The sequence below is a fragment of the Carassius carassius genome, chromosome 22, assembly GCF_963082965.1.
Source record: "Carassius carassius chromosome 22, fCarCar2.1, whole genome shotgun sequence".
NCBI lineage: Eukaryota > Metazoa > Chordata > Actinopteri > Cypriniformes > Cyprinidae > Carassius > Carassius carassius.
In genome coordinates, this window is record NC_081776.1 from 9,089,199 (window position 1) to 9,105,778 (window position 16,580).

Below are 16,580 nucleotides of genomic sequence, written 5' to 3' on the forward strand. Positions count from 1 at the left end.
TGTATTAGATCTCTCTTGAATTATTTTATTGACATCTTATTAAAAATGGATAGTATGGTTACCTGTAGGGAAATGTACATAATAGAGAAGAGATTCCCCCAACACTGTGTAAGCGCATAAGCATACTGTAGACAGAAAAATGTTTAAGGGTGCAGTGACACCTGCAGGGTAACATAGCGAGGCCATTAAGCGTATAAATAGTGCATATATATTTTGAATTTGCAAACACCTGGTCAATAAATGGCTAACTTCTATTTTATTGATCAGTAATTATAACTCCATCTGAGGCCAGGAATTTTGGTAATTAATCATTTAACATATTTGGATATAAAAATAGCAGTATTCCAATCTTAATTTAACAAATATACATTGCTTGCACTATTAAATAATTATTTTGTTAGTCTACACAATACTCAGGAAATTTTGCTTTTTTGGAAATAATGCTTTTGCTATACAATGTACAAAGAAATATTACGTTACTTTCATTGTTCATACAAAAGCAACTCAGCTGACACTGTACTTGTAAAGAAAGTTTCCAGCTTCTCTAGAATCACTCATGTTTATATCCCAGCTGCAGCAGATGCAGTCTTTCAGTCTAAAGTCTAAGAAATTATGCAGTTCTTGCCCTTATGACCTTTCTTTTTCAGTTTGGTCCGTGAGCCGAAAGGAGGTGTTAAAGCAGTGACTCGAGTCGGATAGTCCTCTGTGTAATAACGAAAACTTTGGGATCTGGGCTTAGGGATTGGCTGACCAAGAAAGAATCCCTCCTCCTCAGATTCTGAAGATGAAGAGGAACATGTCGAACACGAGTCGTCATCGTCATCATCGTCACAAATGTTTTGGAAATGGTCCATTCGGATTATGCCCTGCTGAGCAAAGTCTGTGGGGTTTTGATGATAAGGGTGCTGACTGTGTGCTGAGTGATTTAGAAGAATACCGTTCCTGGGCTCTGGTATGCTTGAGCTGATTATCTGAGGCACAACATGCAATTTACCCTGATGTTTGGAAGGCAGGTGCAAGGCATTTTCTGAACGTGTTTTCCGGCCCTGTCTGCGTTTGTGATGTCTGTTAGCAGGACGTCTCTGTGGCTCCTCCTCCATATGATAGGTTCGTCTGCGAGTCCTCTCACTCATCGGTGGTTGCCTCGAGCATAGTCCGCCATAATATCCTTTATCCATAACATCGTCAGAGAACTTCACTTGCTGAGGTCTGGATTGGGGCTGAGATTGAGACTTGGTCCTTCTCAGCACTGGAAGATGCAGTGGAGAGGGTGGTTCCTCTCCATAATAAGGTGGAATTCTGTCCTCTACTTCCTCATCTTCTCTCTCTCCTTGCCCCAGTGTCTCCTCACGGTCCAGCTCAGAGTTTAAACTCCTCAAGGAATTAGCACTTCTGTGGAGCATTGAGGAGTTTAGTGTGCCCATGTTACTAATGTTATCACACTCCTCAATCTCTCTTTCTTGGTCTTTCATGTTTTGGAGTGAGTAGATGGTCTGTCTGTCTCTGCTGTCTACATCCACTGAAGCTCCTGAGAAATTGGAAAGACATGTTATGAGTAATTAAGATTAATTTAATAAGGGCCAACAAGTGCAAGACTTTGATAGAAGATGACCTTCCTACCTGTAATATTTGAGAGAGCTAAAGAATCCATAGAATCTCCAATGTTGTGCTCTGCCTTCCGGAATTCACTTGTAATGCACTCCAGTGAGTCTTCATACCATTCCCTAGGCTTTGACCAGAATCCAGATAATCCAGATACTGCTGCTTGATCCATCTCCAGCTCTTGAATCTTTCTAGCACTAGCTGGGCCAGGGTGACTACCATAGGCAGAGTCCCCAAGTCCATCCTGAGACTGGGCCCAATACATTTCCGTGTGGTGCTTCTTACTTGCCAAATTATGGCTGCTGATCTTAATTTCTGGTTTGGTCCTGTTGGTCTCAGAGTCTTTCATCATCCATGGCTTGGCCGGCCTGGTGTCTTCCGTGTGAATGACACCACGATCTCCAAATTTCAGTAGCAGTTGAGTCATGTAGTCTTCATGCTCAGCCCAATCATCTACACAGTCCTCAGGGCCTTCCTGTTCATCCCGGTCTCTCCAGTAGCTGTCCTCTGCCAAGTTCATTCTCTCCAGCTGATGACACACGGTCTCCGTGTTGTCACCACAGAGACTAGAGGTCCTGTAATCTGTTGCTGAATAGAGTTTTGTCTGCTGGCACTGCTCTGTAGGGCGACTACTCTTGCCCATTCGTATGCTATGTCGAGATTCCCGTGATCTGGCAGACTGAAAAGCTGAGTCTGAAGAGTCAGAAGCATGGACATCCTCACCTAGGCTACAGTCCTTAGAGCAGTAGATCCGGCCCTCTTTTGGAAGGAAGGGGCAGCCCAGTAGGGAGGTTTTGCATTGGGCACAACAGAAGCATTTGTCAGTAGCATGCCAGTGTACGCCCTCATACGTCATTTGAGCATGGTCGACTCCTGAATAAAGGTAAATCAACAAGTAAGAAATGCTGTACTTTTTCAACCATATATTCATACAGGTGTAATAGAGATGTCCAGTTCTGTTCCTGAAGGCCCCACTTCCTGTAGGGGTTTGCTTTAACCCTAATTATATGAATCTAAACCAACCAATTAAGGTCTTCAGGATTACTCAATATATTCTAGCAGGTATGTTGGAGCTAAAGTCTGCAAGAAGGTGGCCCTCCAGAAGCAGGAATAGACATCCCTGCATACAATTTCAGTTGTTCCAGAGGTAACTCACCAATATTCTCCCCACAGGCCTCACAGTACTCTGCATATAGTGACTCAAAGCATCCACAACAGAAAGGTCGGCCATCCTTCATGATGTACCTCTGTCCTCCCAGAATAGTCTCACACTCAAAGCAAGAGAAGTGTTTCATGTGCCAGTGACGACCCTCAGCTTCAGTACACTCATCAGCAAAGATTATCTGTGAAGAGACGTGAGATTAGATTTTTTTTTTCTTGGCCACGTACATTTAGTTTCTTTGTATACTGGCTCTTTAGAAAAATATAAATATCCTCACCTCATCACAAGCTGAACACCGTGGCTTCAGAAGCTCTGCATGATGTCTCCCGCAGTAGATTTTGCCATTGTGATAGAAATAGATGAGATCTACCAGAAGTTCATGACAGGTGGAGCAGGAAAAGCATGCTGGATGCCAGCACGGTCCAGGGCCTGCTCGTGAAGCAAACACTACCATCTCGCCACCCTTGATGTTCTCTTTACACTGCAATTAAGAGTAAGATTTTATGAGAATCAAAGGCTGGCATATGGTTGCTTTGGTCATACAAAGTCACCCTACAGTTTATTAGGTTTTACTTTGCATTCTTTTAAGTTTTAATTAAAATGGGCCCCTATCTCTGTTGAAATGACCAACTGAGCATGACCAAATGCATGATCATGGTCTTTTTATAAGTACTTTTGCCAAAGTATTCATTTCACAGCTGCTTCCCATTATTACTACATAGCTGTTGGCCTTGGAAACAGGGGTGTTGAGTGTCTCGCAAATTTTTTTTTTTAAGCAACGGAAACCAGAGACCCAAGATTAGCACTGAAGGGATACATCTGTTTTTCAGAGGTACTATGATGCTAGACTTTTTTTGTTAGTGTTTATAGGTCTTCTCAACAGGAAACAACCCTCTAAACTGGCTCTCGTGCTAACTTCAGCCCCCCAAGGAGATAGTCTTCAGCCAAAGATTGTGTGTTGTAATACTTAATCCTTTCCATGAATTTTCTCTGTGCTTTGGTTGTCTTTAGGCCATAATTGGACCGTTTGGCTGATTCCAAGTTGTCTGATTTGCCATGACAAGTCAACGCTGTTTCCAAGTGAATGTAGCATGAAGCAGAAACTGCATTTTCATGGCCGTAAGTAGATTTGATATTGCCAGAATTAACTGTCACAGAAATGACTACACTTCATGTCTAGCAGTTGATCAAATGAGTATAGATTAAAGACATTCACAAAATCACATTTAGGAGTTTGAAAATGGTCTCTTTTGTGCCCTGTCTTTAACTTTGATATGTGCAAGTTAAAATTTCTACAGATGTGAGGAAAAATACCAGGATCATTTATGCATACATGCTCGCAAATGTGCTGCAGGGCTCTGGCAAGCAGTTTTGGGGTTCCCCTCCCGAGTGCCTCTTTCTTCCTCTGAATGCTGAACATGTGGAGTTCTCGTCTCTCCTCGTCACTGAGGGACTGGCAGTATCGGATCTGTGTTGAAGCAAAGGTAGATATTTATCTGCTTAAATGAAGAACAAATGAATGACTGATATAAGTTTTATCAAAAGCTTCATCCTCTTTTTAAGGGGTAGGAAAAGTTTATTTTTCTCGCTTTTCTGGGGCAAAGTTGAAAAGTACACAAATCGACCTTAACGTTTACAACAGACTTGTGGAACTCTAACAAAAGACAAACAATTTGCTCTGTTTGGCCCTGCAGGTGGGTAAACAATGATGCCACATGTGAAGAGCCTTTTAGATCTGTAACCCACAGTTATGCCAGGAATTTGTTAAAGTACACAGATCTAGGACTTACAGCAAGCACCATAAAAATCACAGACGTTTTATTGCTGCTAGAGGAAAGGAGAAAGATACCCCTGTGTAATAATACTAACACATCTTTGCATGCACTTCTATCTGTGAGATCATAAAGTCCTCTAGTAGAACCATTGTGTATTCTAGCAGCATGGATTTAATCTCTGTCACTTTAATTGTTGAGTTTTTTTTCTGCATACCTCATTGTCATGTGGTGGCAGCTGATAGAGTAGTTGTCTGATCCTGTGTTTCTCTCCAGGGCTGTTGACATATGGCACCTTCTCCTCGGGCAGGCACGAAAAGTAGATCTGAACCTGTTGGGGAAAGAAGGTAAACAGAGTGAGAGGATTAGGGTTTGCTTTCAACAGCTGAAAGTTGAAATGAGACACTGGCCTCAATTGGTGCAACATCATTCAACCTGTCATACAGATTTCTCCCGATCATCTCCCCCATCAAGTGGGAAGTGGGTATATCATTGACCTGGAAAAGTATTTAAACAGCGGCCTGTCAGTGGTGACCCTGAAGAATATTTATGGTGTGGTACGCCATTAAAGACACTAAGATAGATGCCTGCTGGAATGTTCCTTGTGTTTAAGTGTTACTATCCAGATGAAGGCAGATTGTTATTTCTGTAGCAGTTGGGGTTGGGATGTGAGTGGGATTCAATACCCAGAGCTGTCATACAAATTGCCCTAAATTCTCTCTTAAGTCTCAGGAATTGTGTTTTTGCCTTCAAGTTACAGTTTTTTCCTCACTCAAAGCTGCTTGCAGTGCATTTCACAGAATTGAGAGAAGAGCTTTCATGAGGATGTCAGGTCTCCCACTCCACGTTTTGAAAAATGCGGAGAAGGTGGGGGTTAGAAAAACACATTCAGCTTCACTCCAGACTCTCTTTCAACTCCAGAGTAGACCAACACCCACCCCGTTGGTTCTGCATGTATGTTTGTGTATTGCCTTGTTTCAAGGAAGTGCCAACTAGCCCCTAGACACAGTCTCAGTTCTGTTTGCCTACTACGCACAGCAAGGCAAGAAAACAGGTTTTCTAAATGGCTGTTTTGTTGGGACTAGTGCTCGAACCACACAAGAACAATTCAAGCAGTTTAAGCCAATGCACTGAGGAACACCAGTTTTGACAGTGGTAATATTTTTGAGACGGTAACACTTTACAATAATGTTCTATATGATAACTTAATCGAATTCAATAGCTAATTTGTACTGCTCTAATTCTAATAGATAACTTAAAATATATTATTGGATATTATAATTTATGATCTTACATTTTTAACCTATATTAATAAATGCTGTTTAAATGTTTATCATACAGAAATATTTATCATGCATAAATTAAAACTTATTGTAAAGTGTTACCTTAAGAAACCATGGGGATAGTTATATGGTTTTAATATAGTGGTGTAATATGGTTATTTAGTGAACAGTGGATTTGGGAAAAAATTACCAGACAATACAAGTTCTAGCAAACATTTTTGATTAATTGGCATGCAAACTAAAAAACCTAACAAGTCATTTGATTATATTTTTTTAAAAACAATGCTATTAATTTTACTGCCAGACTGTGGCAGTAGTTTGTTTAAGCATTTTGCCATTAATGACTTCCCTAGCTGAGACTCATCTCTGTGGGGAAATAAAATGCCTGCAACAGTTTACCGTAGGGAGGATTCAAAGCAATTACCAATAATTCCTGTTTCTCACCATGGTATTTCTTTTCTAAGAAAAATGGTTGACTTTTCAACATGCAAATATTTTCTCTCCCTGATTTTCTATCTCTCTGTAGTTCTTTACTAGTTGTTCTGCTCTTTAAAATTTTTCTGCTACTTTCAGCTATCAACACCCTGTCGGTCAGATATAGGTCACATGTTTGCACAATGTCAATGTTGAGAGGGTCCCGTCTCCACTCAGTAAGCTTGCCAGACTTTGCCCATGTCAAAGTGTGTATTCATTAAGAGCTGTTGGCCTCCGTGCAAGGTCATGTGCAGCTGTGTTTCAGGGTAAATGAGATTCCAGCAATGCATGCATTGCATAAACCTCACATTCGGAAGCTCAGAAAATCTCATGCCCAAGTGTGAAGGCAGCCATCAAAATTCAAAAGCTTGACTGGCTGGTTTTATATCACTAACCAAAATTGGCTGAGAATCAGACTTGAAGTAAAACCACAAGGAAAATGAGTTTTGTAGGGAATACTTTGAATCAGGTGCTTCTGTTTGGCGTGAAATCTGTCTAAAATTGTGGAGTCAGAAAGGGAAAGACAGTTTCTGCCTGAATTTTTGGATGTCTGCAGATAATTAGAAGTATCAAAACCATGAGTAATGCTTTATACTTCTACTTATGGCTGTCTGCCCTCGAGTATGGTGAGAAATCTGTGCATATAATGAGAAATGAGGCTCAAGGTTTACCTGCTCAGGTCGTAGTCCAGGAGGAACCCATGTGTACTCTTCCAGAGCACATCCAGAGTCATCATCAGAGGTTGAGCTCCTCTGAAAACCTGTTGTCATTTTGGCTCCTCTCAAGTCCATGTCCGGTGCCCGAGTAATGGGCCAGATCCCAGATGTAGTCTCAAGACTCATCAGATGGGGCCACTGTTAACATAAAAACAAGAGAGGATTTAGAAGTTTGATACCCAAGTTTTACAGCTGCATTTGTTTTGTGAAATATGCATTATCCTTAGGGGAATAATGTTCTCAAAACATCTCAAAAAGGAGATGGAGAGCAACTCCCAGTGCTAAAATACAGTGTGGGGTTTCCTTTATATATCTTGAGACTTGAGAATTGTCAGATTTTTAAAATTAAGGGAAATTGTGCTTTGAAATGTCAGCCTAGTCTTGCCTTTCAGGCCAAGCTTTAAGCTTGCAGATAAGATGTCAATGTGTACACGAAGCAGGATTAAACACTCGTGGCTCTTTCTCCAGACCTGATTTATCTTGATGCTTAAGCACTTCAGAGTACTCTCTGTCAGATAAAATGCCTTTGGTCCCAAGGTGTTGAAAAGAATGCTACTGCTTCAAGTGTTTTGAATTGCAAATGAGCCCGATATAGTGTGTGGACGCCCTTGTTTGGGTTTAGGTTGGTGCTTCACAAGCCCCCTCTCGGCTTGCCCCCGAGTCACAATGAAAGTCCTATAATCTCTTAGACCATTATGTGATAGATTACAGATTGAATGTTTTATCATAGATCTTGATTGTCCACTATAGATAGATTTAGATGTTATGAGTATTTCAGTTAGCCAGAGATAATAGATTTGCAATACAAAGAGGCATCGATAAGTAGGGATACCTTGAGGCATATAGCATTTTCCCTGTTCTCTTAATGGAAAATGTCATTTGGATTGCCTCAGTTACAATACAGCTCATGACCCTGGTAAACTGAAAATGTGAATTAATTTCTCACATGAGTGCCCAGTAACATCTTAACACCTTTGGTACTTTCTTTAAAAACTGTCTCTGAGGGTAGGATATGCATGCTGTGGCTTCCAGAGCCAACATACACAAGCTCTCACATTACACCTTCTCACTCTCTGGCACGGACACAATGTGTTGCTTTGTGGCAAAAAACAAAAACATTACGGATCAACCCTGCCCTGTTTTCAAAGGAACATACGTAGTAGGAAAGGAACATTTGAAGAGAGGCCATTTTTTTTAAGTCACAACAGCAGAGAAATGTAAACCCTCGCCACTGATCTGACTGGCACCTCAGACAGGAAAGTGTGTGTTCAGTGTTGGCCAGGAGTTACTATGTCAAATATGAAATGCTTATGAAATAAACACAGACTGGTGAATGGATTAACTGAGGCTTGGATTACAACCATTTCACCTGAGGCTGAGGTTCAACAAGCCTGAGCTTCACAGAGCCACTGTTGTCAAATCTAGGATATAAAAGTATCTCTAATGTAACGTGTCAGGTAAGCTAAGTGAGTTTGACAAGCTACAAGCAATGCTTTTGCCAAGCACTTATACATGCATATAGAGACCAAAGATAGAGCTAAAAGAAACCTGTAGCTCTTCATAAAGGCATAATGAAATTCATCCCATGACAAGTGCACTAACCAGTTTTGTGATTTCTAATAGACGTTAGTTGCCTTTACACAGAGAGTTAAGGCTGCTCTGTCCCTGCTCAAAATTCAGTGTAAAGGCCCATTGCCACAAAAAAGCCAGACTAAATTATGCTTGCTCAGACATTAGTCTCAAATTCTACAGTTGTAATTGCTGTGTAAATACATTTATGCCACCTCTGAGCAGAATTAAACAATTTAAAGAAACCTAAAAGCCTATTTTGCGATGTACATCTGGCACTAGATAGTAAAGTTAAACACAAGATAATGCGTCACATTTATTTAGTCCTTCAAATATTAAATTATGCATTGTGTCATGTAAACTTGGACAGAGAAGGAGATAAATACCAGCTGAAGCGCGGTTATACCTGCACATGCAATCTTACTAAACCAATGGGAAATGTCCTTCTATATTAAGATTTATACATGATAAATGATCATTGATCATCATTTGATTATTTTTATTAGAATGGTTACTAGATACTGCATGTTGATAAAATGTATTTAAAAAAAAAAAATCTCAAAATTGTCCAAAAAAGGAGTCTTAACATTAGGTGTATATGGTGCCCTAGAAATTCCATGTGTACATGTTGTGCCCCCTTATATCTCTTTTTTGTGACCGATTTTCATCTCCGCTACCTAATGCCAAACCTTATATGGTCATAACATGTTATTTCAATTGCTACTTTCTGTACGTCATTAAATACTTATAATTCAATCAGTCTGACTGTATGCACTGCATAGTCTAAAATTTCATATTTAAAGAGTAAGACTAGTTTAGACTTGATTTGCATTTCGAGAAGCATCTTACCTGTGTGTAATGCATCCTGCAGCATTCAGGAAAAGCCTCCAATTAGTGCAAGTTATGAAAGAAGGGTCTAGCAAGCATGACCACATCAAAATCATGTAAATTTTGTCTAAATTCCCCTGAGGCTTTGAAGCTTGTATAGTCAGTGAGAATGCAGTTGTTTCCTGTGTTTCTGAACACGTTGAAATGAATGCATCAATGTATGTGCCAAGTAGCATGTCTCCTTGTAATCAGACCCCCCTGGGCCAGCCCCCTTCACACTCAAGCCCTCCCCCTACACTTCAAACTGAAATCCACCCCCATCCCAAAACAACCTTCGTCCACATTCCTGCTATGAGAGAGCTGTCCACATCCCACAGCAAACGCTCTCTAATCCACAGAGCCATTTGTTTTGTTCCTAATCATTCAAAGTCAAGTACATCCTGGACAAGTTCATTCACCATTGAATGTTGCATAAGTTGCATCAAGGGCTTGTTGGTTTCCACCAATGTCCAAGAGTTCTGTATTTTTTCTTTCTTAAGCTACATTTGTCACGTCAATGAAGAACAGGGAGTGCTCAGGAAATATATGTTAACAAAATCAGATGGGGGATTGGAATAATGAATAATGTAATCTTACTGTACCTTTATTTCAAGTTGACAGCTGTTGCAATACTTTATATCTGTGCATTTGTTTCCAAAATTGCCTTCAGGGAAAGTTTCCAAGTAGTGTAAGTTATGGAGGAAGTGTCTGTTCTTCCAGACCTGAAACCCTTCTGTGTAACACAAAAGAAGTTGTAAAAAAGAAAAAAAGAAAAAAAAAAGTTGTGTACAATTTTGTTTTGGGCCCCAATGACTTTCCTATTAAGGAGAGAAACAATCTTCAAAATCATATTTTGTGTTGTGCAGAAGAAAGTAGGACAGGTTTGAAACAACATGAGGGTGAGTGAATAATCCAAGAAATGATGGCGTGATCGATTCTCGTTCCTTCATTTATAAGGAGTAAATATTTGTAGAAAAAAAATATTTGGTAAAGTTTTTCTCATTTTATACAATGCAACTAGAAAACCGCAAAAATATGTTATCTGTTTTTAGTTAGTTAGTGTGTTTGATTCAATAAAAAGAACCGACTCATTAGAGTCATTCTGTAAGGAGTCAGACTACATTGGTTGTGCTGTATGTTGTTGAGTCACTAAAAAGAAACGGCTCATTAGAGTCATTCGTTGTCTTATCAGACTACAATGGTCATACGGTTTGGTTCCCAACCCTACTTGTGAGTCACTTTTCACAAGTTTTAAGGCATTTCCATAAGCTCAATATCCTCCTCCTCTTCTTTCCTTCAAACTGAACTCGGTGTGTTGACAGCGACAATGCCCCCCCCCCCCCATTGGCCATCTTTCACCTCCACACTTCAATTCGGTTACAATGACCTTATTGTGTTGATTCCTTTCCAATTCTGGAATCTCACAAAGGAAACACCCCTGAGAAGACGTCATCTCAAGAAGCTGATTCAAGAAGCTTTAAGAATAACAGTCAAACAGCATAATACGTTTTAGGGTTGTATTTAATCTCATAATGATACATTTTGTTTTGAGTTTCAAGATGCCCCCTAAGTGTCTAATGATAAATGTGGTGTTTTGTGTCTTTTGCATATAATGACAAAAAGCTGGACCCTCCTCACATGCATCTCTGTTTGGTCATAGCTACTTCATCACGATCCAGTCAAAATGTAACATTAAGCCTATGTGAAACTGCTGGACTGAACACTTGCTAAATCATCCTGGTTAAATTTCAAGTCACCGTGAAGAACTTGAGCGACTTCCAGATCTGAGAGGTTGTTTTAGAAAGCAAGATAAGATAGCAACGTGAGTACAAGCAAACAAAGATGGATACCTCTTCGGGTTTTGGCAGAAGCTGTAAAGAACCACTTAACCACCATGATGACCTTTGTTAGAAACCCCTTTCTCTTCTTAAGATGTTTATCAGGAACGCCATCGAAATGGCAGAAAATGCCACAGTGATTCTTAGTAAGAGAGAAATATGAAACCAACAGTATAACTCAAAGACGAACCTTATTTCTAGAGAAATGACACGTTATTGTGAATGTTTGTCTAGATATAGACAAACAAACCACCGTCAGCAGACCTTGTTCCCATCATTTCCTGGAGCGGGTTCACAACCCTTCCTGCTTCCTTAGAAAGTTTAAGTTGTAGTTTATTACTTCAAAACCCTGCACAGTTACCTCTGCACTTAAAGGAAAGGGAAGCTACGTGCGAAACACCTAAGGTTCACATCCTCCTCTTTCCATTGTAAAACAGTCCGACCTTCCCCTGGCAAGCCATTATATGCGATAACGCATATTTCACCTCATTGCCACGCCAATTGACAAGTGTTTAAGAATGGATGCTGCTCCGCTGCATTCACATGTCAGTGCTACCTAACTAATGACACTTTTTTCAGTGACCCCTGACCCCTGCGCACACCCTGCTCCCTCTGCTCATCTCTCTAAGTATTTGGATTTGCTCTTTCCTTCCCGTGTTAATGACAAGGCATCAAACTAATGGATCATGGCACAATTGGTTGCACGCAGCTGCTCCAATTACAGCAAAGCCAACAATTGTAAGCAAATACGGTCATGTTGGTGTAAAAGCAAAGTGTTGGACGCCTAGCTAGGTTTTTTGGGGGGATTTCAGCATTACCTCTTTTCCCTGCATTCAGGCTTTGATAACTCTTTTTGTTTTCTTTTTGCTTTTTGATAACCCATTTTTTTTTATCTCAGGCTGTGCAGGATGGTGTGCTCTTGATTTAATAACGACTGAATTGTAGAGTCTCACGCCGTATGTGTTTTAATACACACTGCCAGAACAACACATCAGAGTTTCTCTCACCTGACAACCGCAGTCAGTCTCTCGAATGCCATTTCTTTAGATCAGTCATTCTGATTTGAATAACACTGAGGAATGCGGAGGAGGAAGTGATGATACATTAAGTACTCTTTCAGGGCATAACTGTGAATTGACACAGACTCGCTCTAACATATTTTCCCTGTATGAGTGTTTTTGTAATGTAATTGCATAATGACAAACAGAAATGTTGTCAGCCGTGTAAAATGATGACTTTAAGATCAAGCGGAGGCCTCTGCCAAACGGTTAATTTAGTAGTGGGATGAACACCTACTAACGCCTGCTTTTAAACTAATCATTTAGGGCTCACGTCACATAATGTCATTGATGTTTTTTTTGCACAAGCCGCTAGACACTGCATGCTTAGACACTGACAAAAAAAGTATAAAATAAAAAGGTTTTACTTTAGCTGAAAATATACATTTTTATATTCTTAGTTGGTTCAACAACGTTTTAGGCCTTATTATTATGGTTGCAAAATCTTAAATCCAAGATTTCTCCCAAGAATTCCAAAAATATTTTTTTAGATAGAAACTTTGGAAAGTTTTTATGTTTTCAAATGGTTTCTCATATGAGCGTTAAGAAGAGCACAATAGCTTGACAGTAAAGGAAGTTCAAATAATTTCCTAACAATTTACACAAGAAACAGCCAGAACGTTCTGCGATAATCCCGAGTAAAGCTACTGCTATTGTCACAAAACTTAATCCTAAACATCCATAGTTCAAATACACAAACTAAACATTAAAGGTTATTGAAATCTCAAATAGTCGTCCTTGAAATTTTCCATACAGTGCAGATCAATTTCCCTTCAATCACAAAGTCCTTATTCACACCCATTATCAGTCCATTCACAATTCAGTCCACTAAAACTACTGAACTCACTACTGAAGTCTGAATTTGAATTGAAGTGACTATTCACACCCAGAAACTGCCTTACAGACATTGAAGCCTGATTTGAGTGATTATATTCTCACCCATTCCTGCCAGCCAAGACACCGCATCCATCATGAATGTTTTAGCAAGTGCTTTTCTCACTGCTGTGTTAATATTCATAGTCACGGAAGCGTAAAAAGACACAAGCTGGTGTGAGATATCGGGTCATAAAAGAAAACGTTAAACTTGTGTGTGCCAAAACTTTATAGCCAGCCAATTAATGTTAGCAAGACACCTTTACAGGGTTGTAAAGCCTAATAAAAGCCAATAGTCATGTTCCTGAATTGAATGCAAGAGGAACGAAGGTCAGATTAGTCAGCATTATTGTCACACTGTAATGTGTAGAGACACGTTGTGTGATAAAGAGCTTTTTTAAAGGTTTTCACACAAGATAATTTAAAACCTTTTGACACTATCCACCATTTCAAAAGGCCAGCAATTTAATTCAGTCCCTGAATTAAAAAAAAAAAAAAACTGTCTTCCTATGTTAATCCCATGGGGATTTATGGATTTTGTGTTACATAAGCCACTATTGATAGTTCTCATAACTTAGTACAGTAAAACCAACATTATTCAATACGATTGCCACACAAATGATATGTATTGCACTAGACTGAAAAGAATCCTGTGGGTTAAAAAGATATTTGTATTTTGTCCTTTTTTGGATGGATGAATATCTCCATTCAGTTTGGAAACCTGACCTGAACCCGTGTTGACTGTAAAATACTGTAATTAAGACTTTAAAATACTGTCATTGCATTTAGGTGTGACTGTATTATAAAAGTATATGGTATAATGTGGAGATAATTATAGTAATGATCTATGAGTATGATATATGCGGTGCGTGTCTGGCCTCTCATCTGCAGGGATCCAGCTGCGTGTGTGCATGCATTTAGTTCATAATGGGCTCTGTTTTATTACTGGCCTCCATGCCCTCTTCTGCTTGCCTAATTTGATATTGTTAACTGATACATTCCACTTTAAAAAAGGAGAGGTCACACTCACCTCTCTAGACACAGGTGGGCTTACATGCAGAGGATATACACTTTCAGGAGTTTAACAATGGCATAAAAGACATGCACAAACCCATCAGTTGTATTTGTATTGTTTGCTACAATAATGCCCACGTCTAATTTCACACCAAAATATAGTTTATTTTAAAGTTATACACTCTCAGGAAAAAACTTGTCCCTGGGGCAGTACCCTTTTAAAAGGTACAAATATGTACCATTAATGCACAAACATGTACACTTTAGTGCTAATATGTACTTTTAATGGACTTATATGTACCCTTTAGGAGTAAATAAGGTACAAATATGTACATTTTCAAAAGTTACCGCCCCAGTGACAGGTTTTGCACCTATTTTCTGAGACTGTACAAGAAATTATAATTTTTTTTTTTTTTTGCATTAAGAAAATAAAGACTGGCCATTTGTCTCACAGCAAGCAATTTTTTATGTTTAAATTAAAGTGTTGTACATGTGTGCATTCATTACTTGTAATGAGCACAAAATTTAAAGTCCTGCAACCACAAAATCATGTGTAATTACAGGTTGTCTGAAAAATGTCTTCATGTAGAGAGCTGAAGACCACCTAACCCAACAGCAACCTTCGTCAAACTGCACTGGGCTTCCACTGAGAGGAATGGGCCCTTACCTCTACATCTCCTAATTAAAATAATTTGGCTCATACCAAAAAAACACCAAACATCTGCTCCTAATGCTGCTGAGTGTGTTTTAATTATTAAGGCGATTTTACTCCCAGGTCGACACACAGAGGAAGTGCAACAGACAGGAATAACAAGGAGAGGTACAAGTCCATGCGATTAGTTTTTATTAGCAAGGATACACTCTAACATGTTGAAGCAATGCACCTGATAAGTTTTGGTAGTTCGTTAGTTAGTTTTTCCTGGCTCTGGATCCTGGCATGCAGTTTAACTAGGTGCTGATGAGGAGATCACTGACTTAATGTAGTTGACGACCCTCACTGTCTAATGTCAGTTTACACTCATGTAGCTGTAACAAAAACAGCAAAGCATGGCTAGCAGCGTATGTGGTGATAGGAAAGCTCTAAGTAAACAACTTTTGTTAATGAGCTTTAAATGATCAGTTTTAACACTCAATCTTTTGGCTAATTGTATAGTACAGAAATGGATGTGAAACACAGACGCCTTTCACATGCGCAATTGTGAAAATGTTTTTATATAAATAATAACGCTCAGATATAGTACTGGTTTACTGTTAAAAGGACCAATCATATTTCTAATAGCAGAATGGAAGTCTCACCCCATTTATAAAGAAGCCAGTCATCTTTTTTTTTTTTTTAAAGAGGTGCCGTCTGTTTGTTTACTTTTAAATGTATGTTAGCTTGACTAGCCTGAAAAATGCTATTTTTATTTACAGTTTTGTGCTAAAGAAGTAAAAACTTTTAATACATGGACAATTGTTACCTACCAGCAATGTTTTAAAGTCAGCATGGAATGGAAATTTATCTTATCTCCTTTAAATGCAAGATATTTATCATATTCTAAACAATTGATCCATGTATATTTATTTATTTTCTTTGAGGTCATAATTTTTATTCAAAATATCACAACTCAGTTGGCTGTTGAAGTGGCAGACTTCTCTGTAGTGACGTATGCAAGACTTCTCTGATCTTTTTATCTGCTAATTAAAGACAGTAATGAGGGGTTAGGTTGATTGTTTGGGCTAAAAACATACATAGGTTGTTATACAATTCAGTCTGTTTCATATAATTCATAAGCTTGTAACATGACAAGCCTGGTGCTAATCACCAACCCTACTTTTGACAAACAAAACTGTACTTTCACTGCGAGGCTATTTATACCTTTTAGGATAGTGCTGCTTTGGAGTGGCAGTGATGATGTGTAATTCAACACCATGGGATGATATAGTAATCCTGGCATAATGCCTGTCTGTGTCAGGGGCCCCTCTGTCAAAATAATGCTATTCTGTTCCTTAGACCTGGGCTTAAGCTTTACTTCCTCTGTAGCTTAATCTTTTTGTGGGCATGTGGTTATTGTAAAGTGATACTGCACATCCTTGGTGCTCCAAAGACACTGATAACATAATTTATTCTTCTTTGGTCTGTTAATTGTCATCTATTTATGACACACTGTGGGATGTGTTTAAATGAATCTGTTTATCTTCTGCAGATACTCAAGTGAGAAAAAGACAATTTCGGCTCATTAAGGATGGAAGAATTGGGTCGTGGGAATGTAATGGATAATCCTCTTCCTCAAGTTTCTCTGAGGAGCAACAAGTATTATTGAAATGTAAAGCCCTTTGTACATGAAGAGGGGCCTTTTGAGATTTCCTGGG

At 39.2% G+C, this 16,580-nt stretch overlaps 1 protein-coding gene across 3 annotated transcripts in view; it reads right to left on the reverse strand.

The window, feature by feature from the left end:
• The window catches only part of LOC132098879 (prickle-like protein 1), a 22,590-nt gene continuing 6,010 nt past the window's right edge, over positions 1-16,580 (reverse strand). For 2 of the 3 annotated variants that reach the window (XM_059505146.1, XM_059505147.1), the window contains exons 2-8: positions 6,965-7,147; positions 4,754-4,867; positions 4,098-4,232; positions 3,042-3,245; positions 2,759-2,945; positions 1,621-2,475; positions 1-1,528 (exon numbers count right to left, since the gene is read on the reverse strand). In XM_059505146.1, the coding sequence (XP_059361129.1) occupies positions 603-1,528; positions 1,621-2,475; positions 2,759-2,945; positions 3,042-3,245; positions 4,098-4,232; positions 4,754-4,867; positions 6,965-7,135 (2,592 nt within the window). In that variant the 5' untranslated portion in view covers positions 7,136-7,147 and the 3' untranslated portion in view covers positions 1-602. Of the gene's footprint in view, positions 1,529-1,620; positions 2,476-2,758; positions 2,946-3,041; positions 3,246-4,097; positions 4,233-4,753; positions 4,868-6,964; positions 7,148-9,427; positions 9,630-16,580 lie in introns of those variants that run through there. The other variant, XM_059505145.1, reaches the window with a different exon arrangement.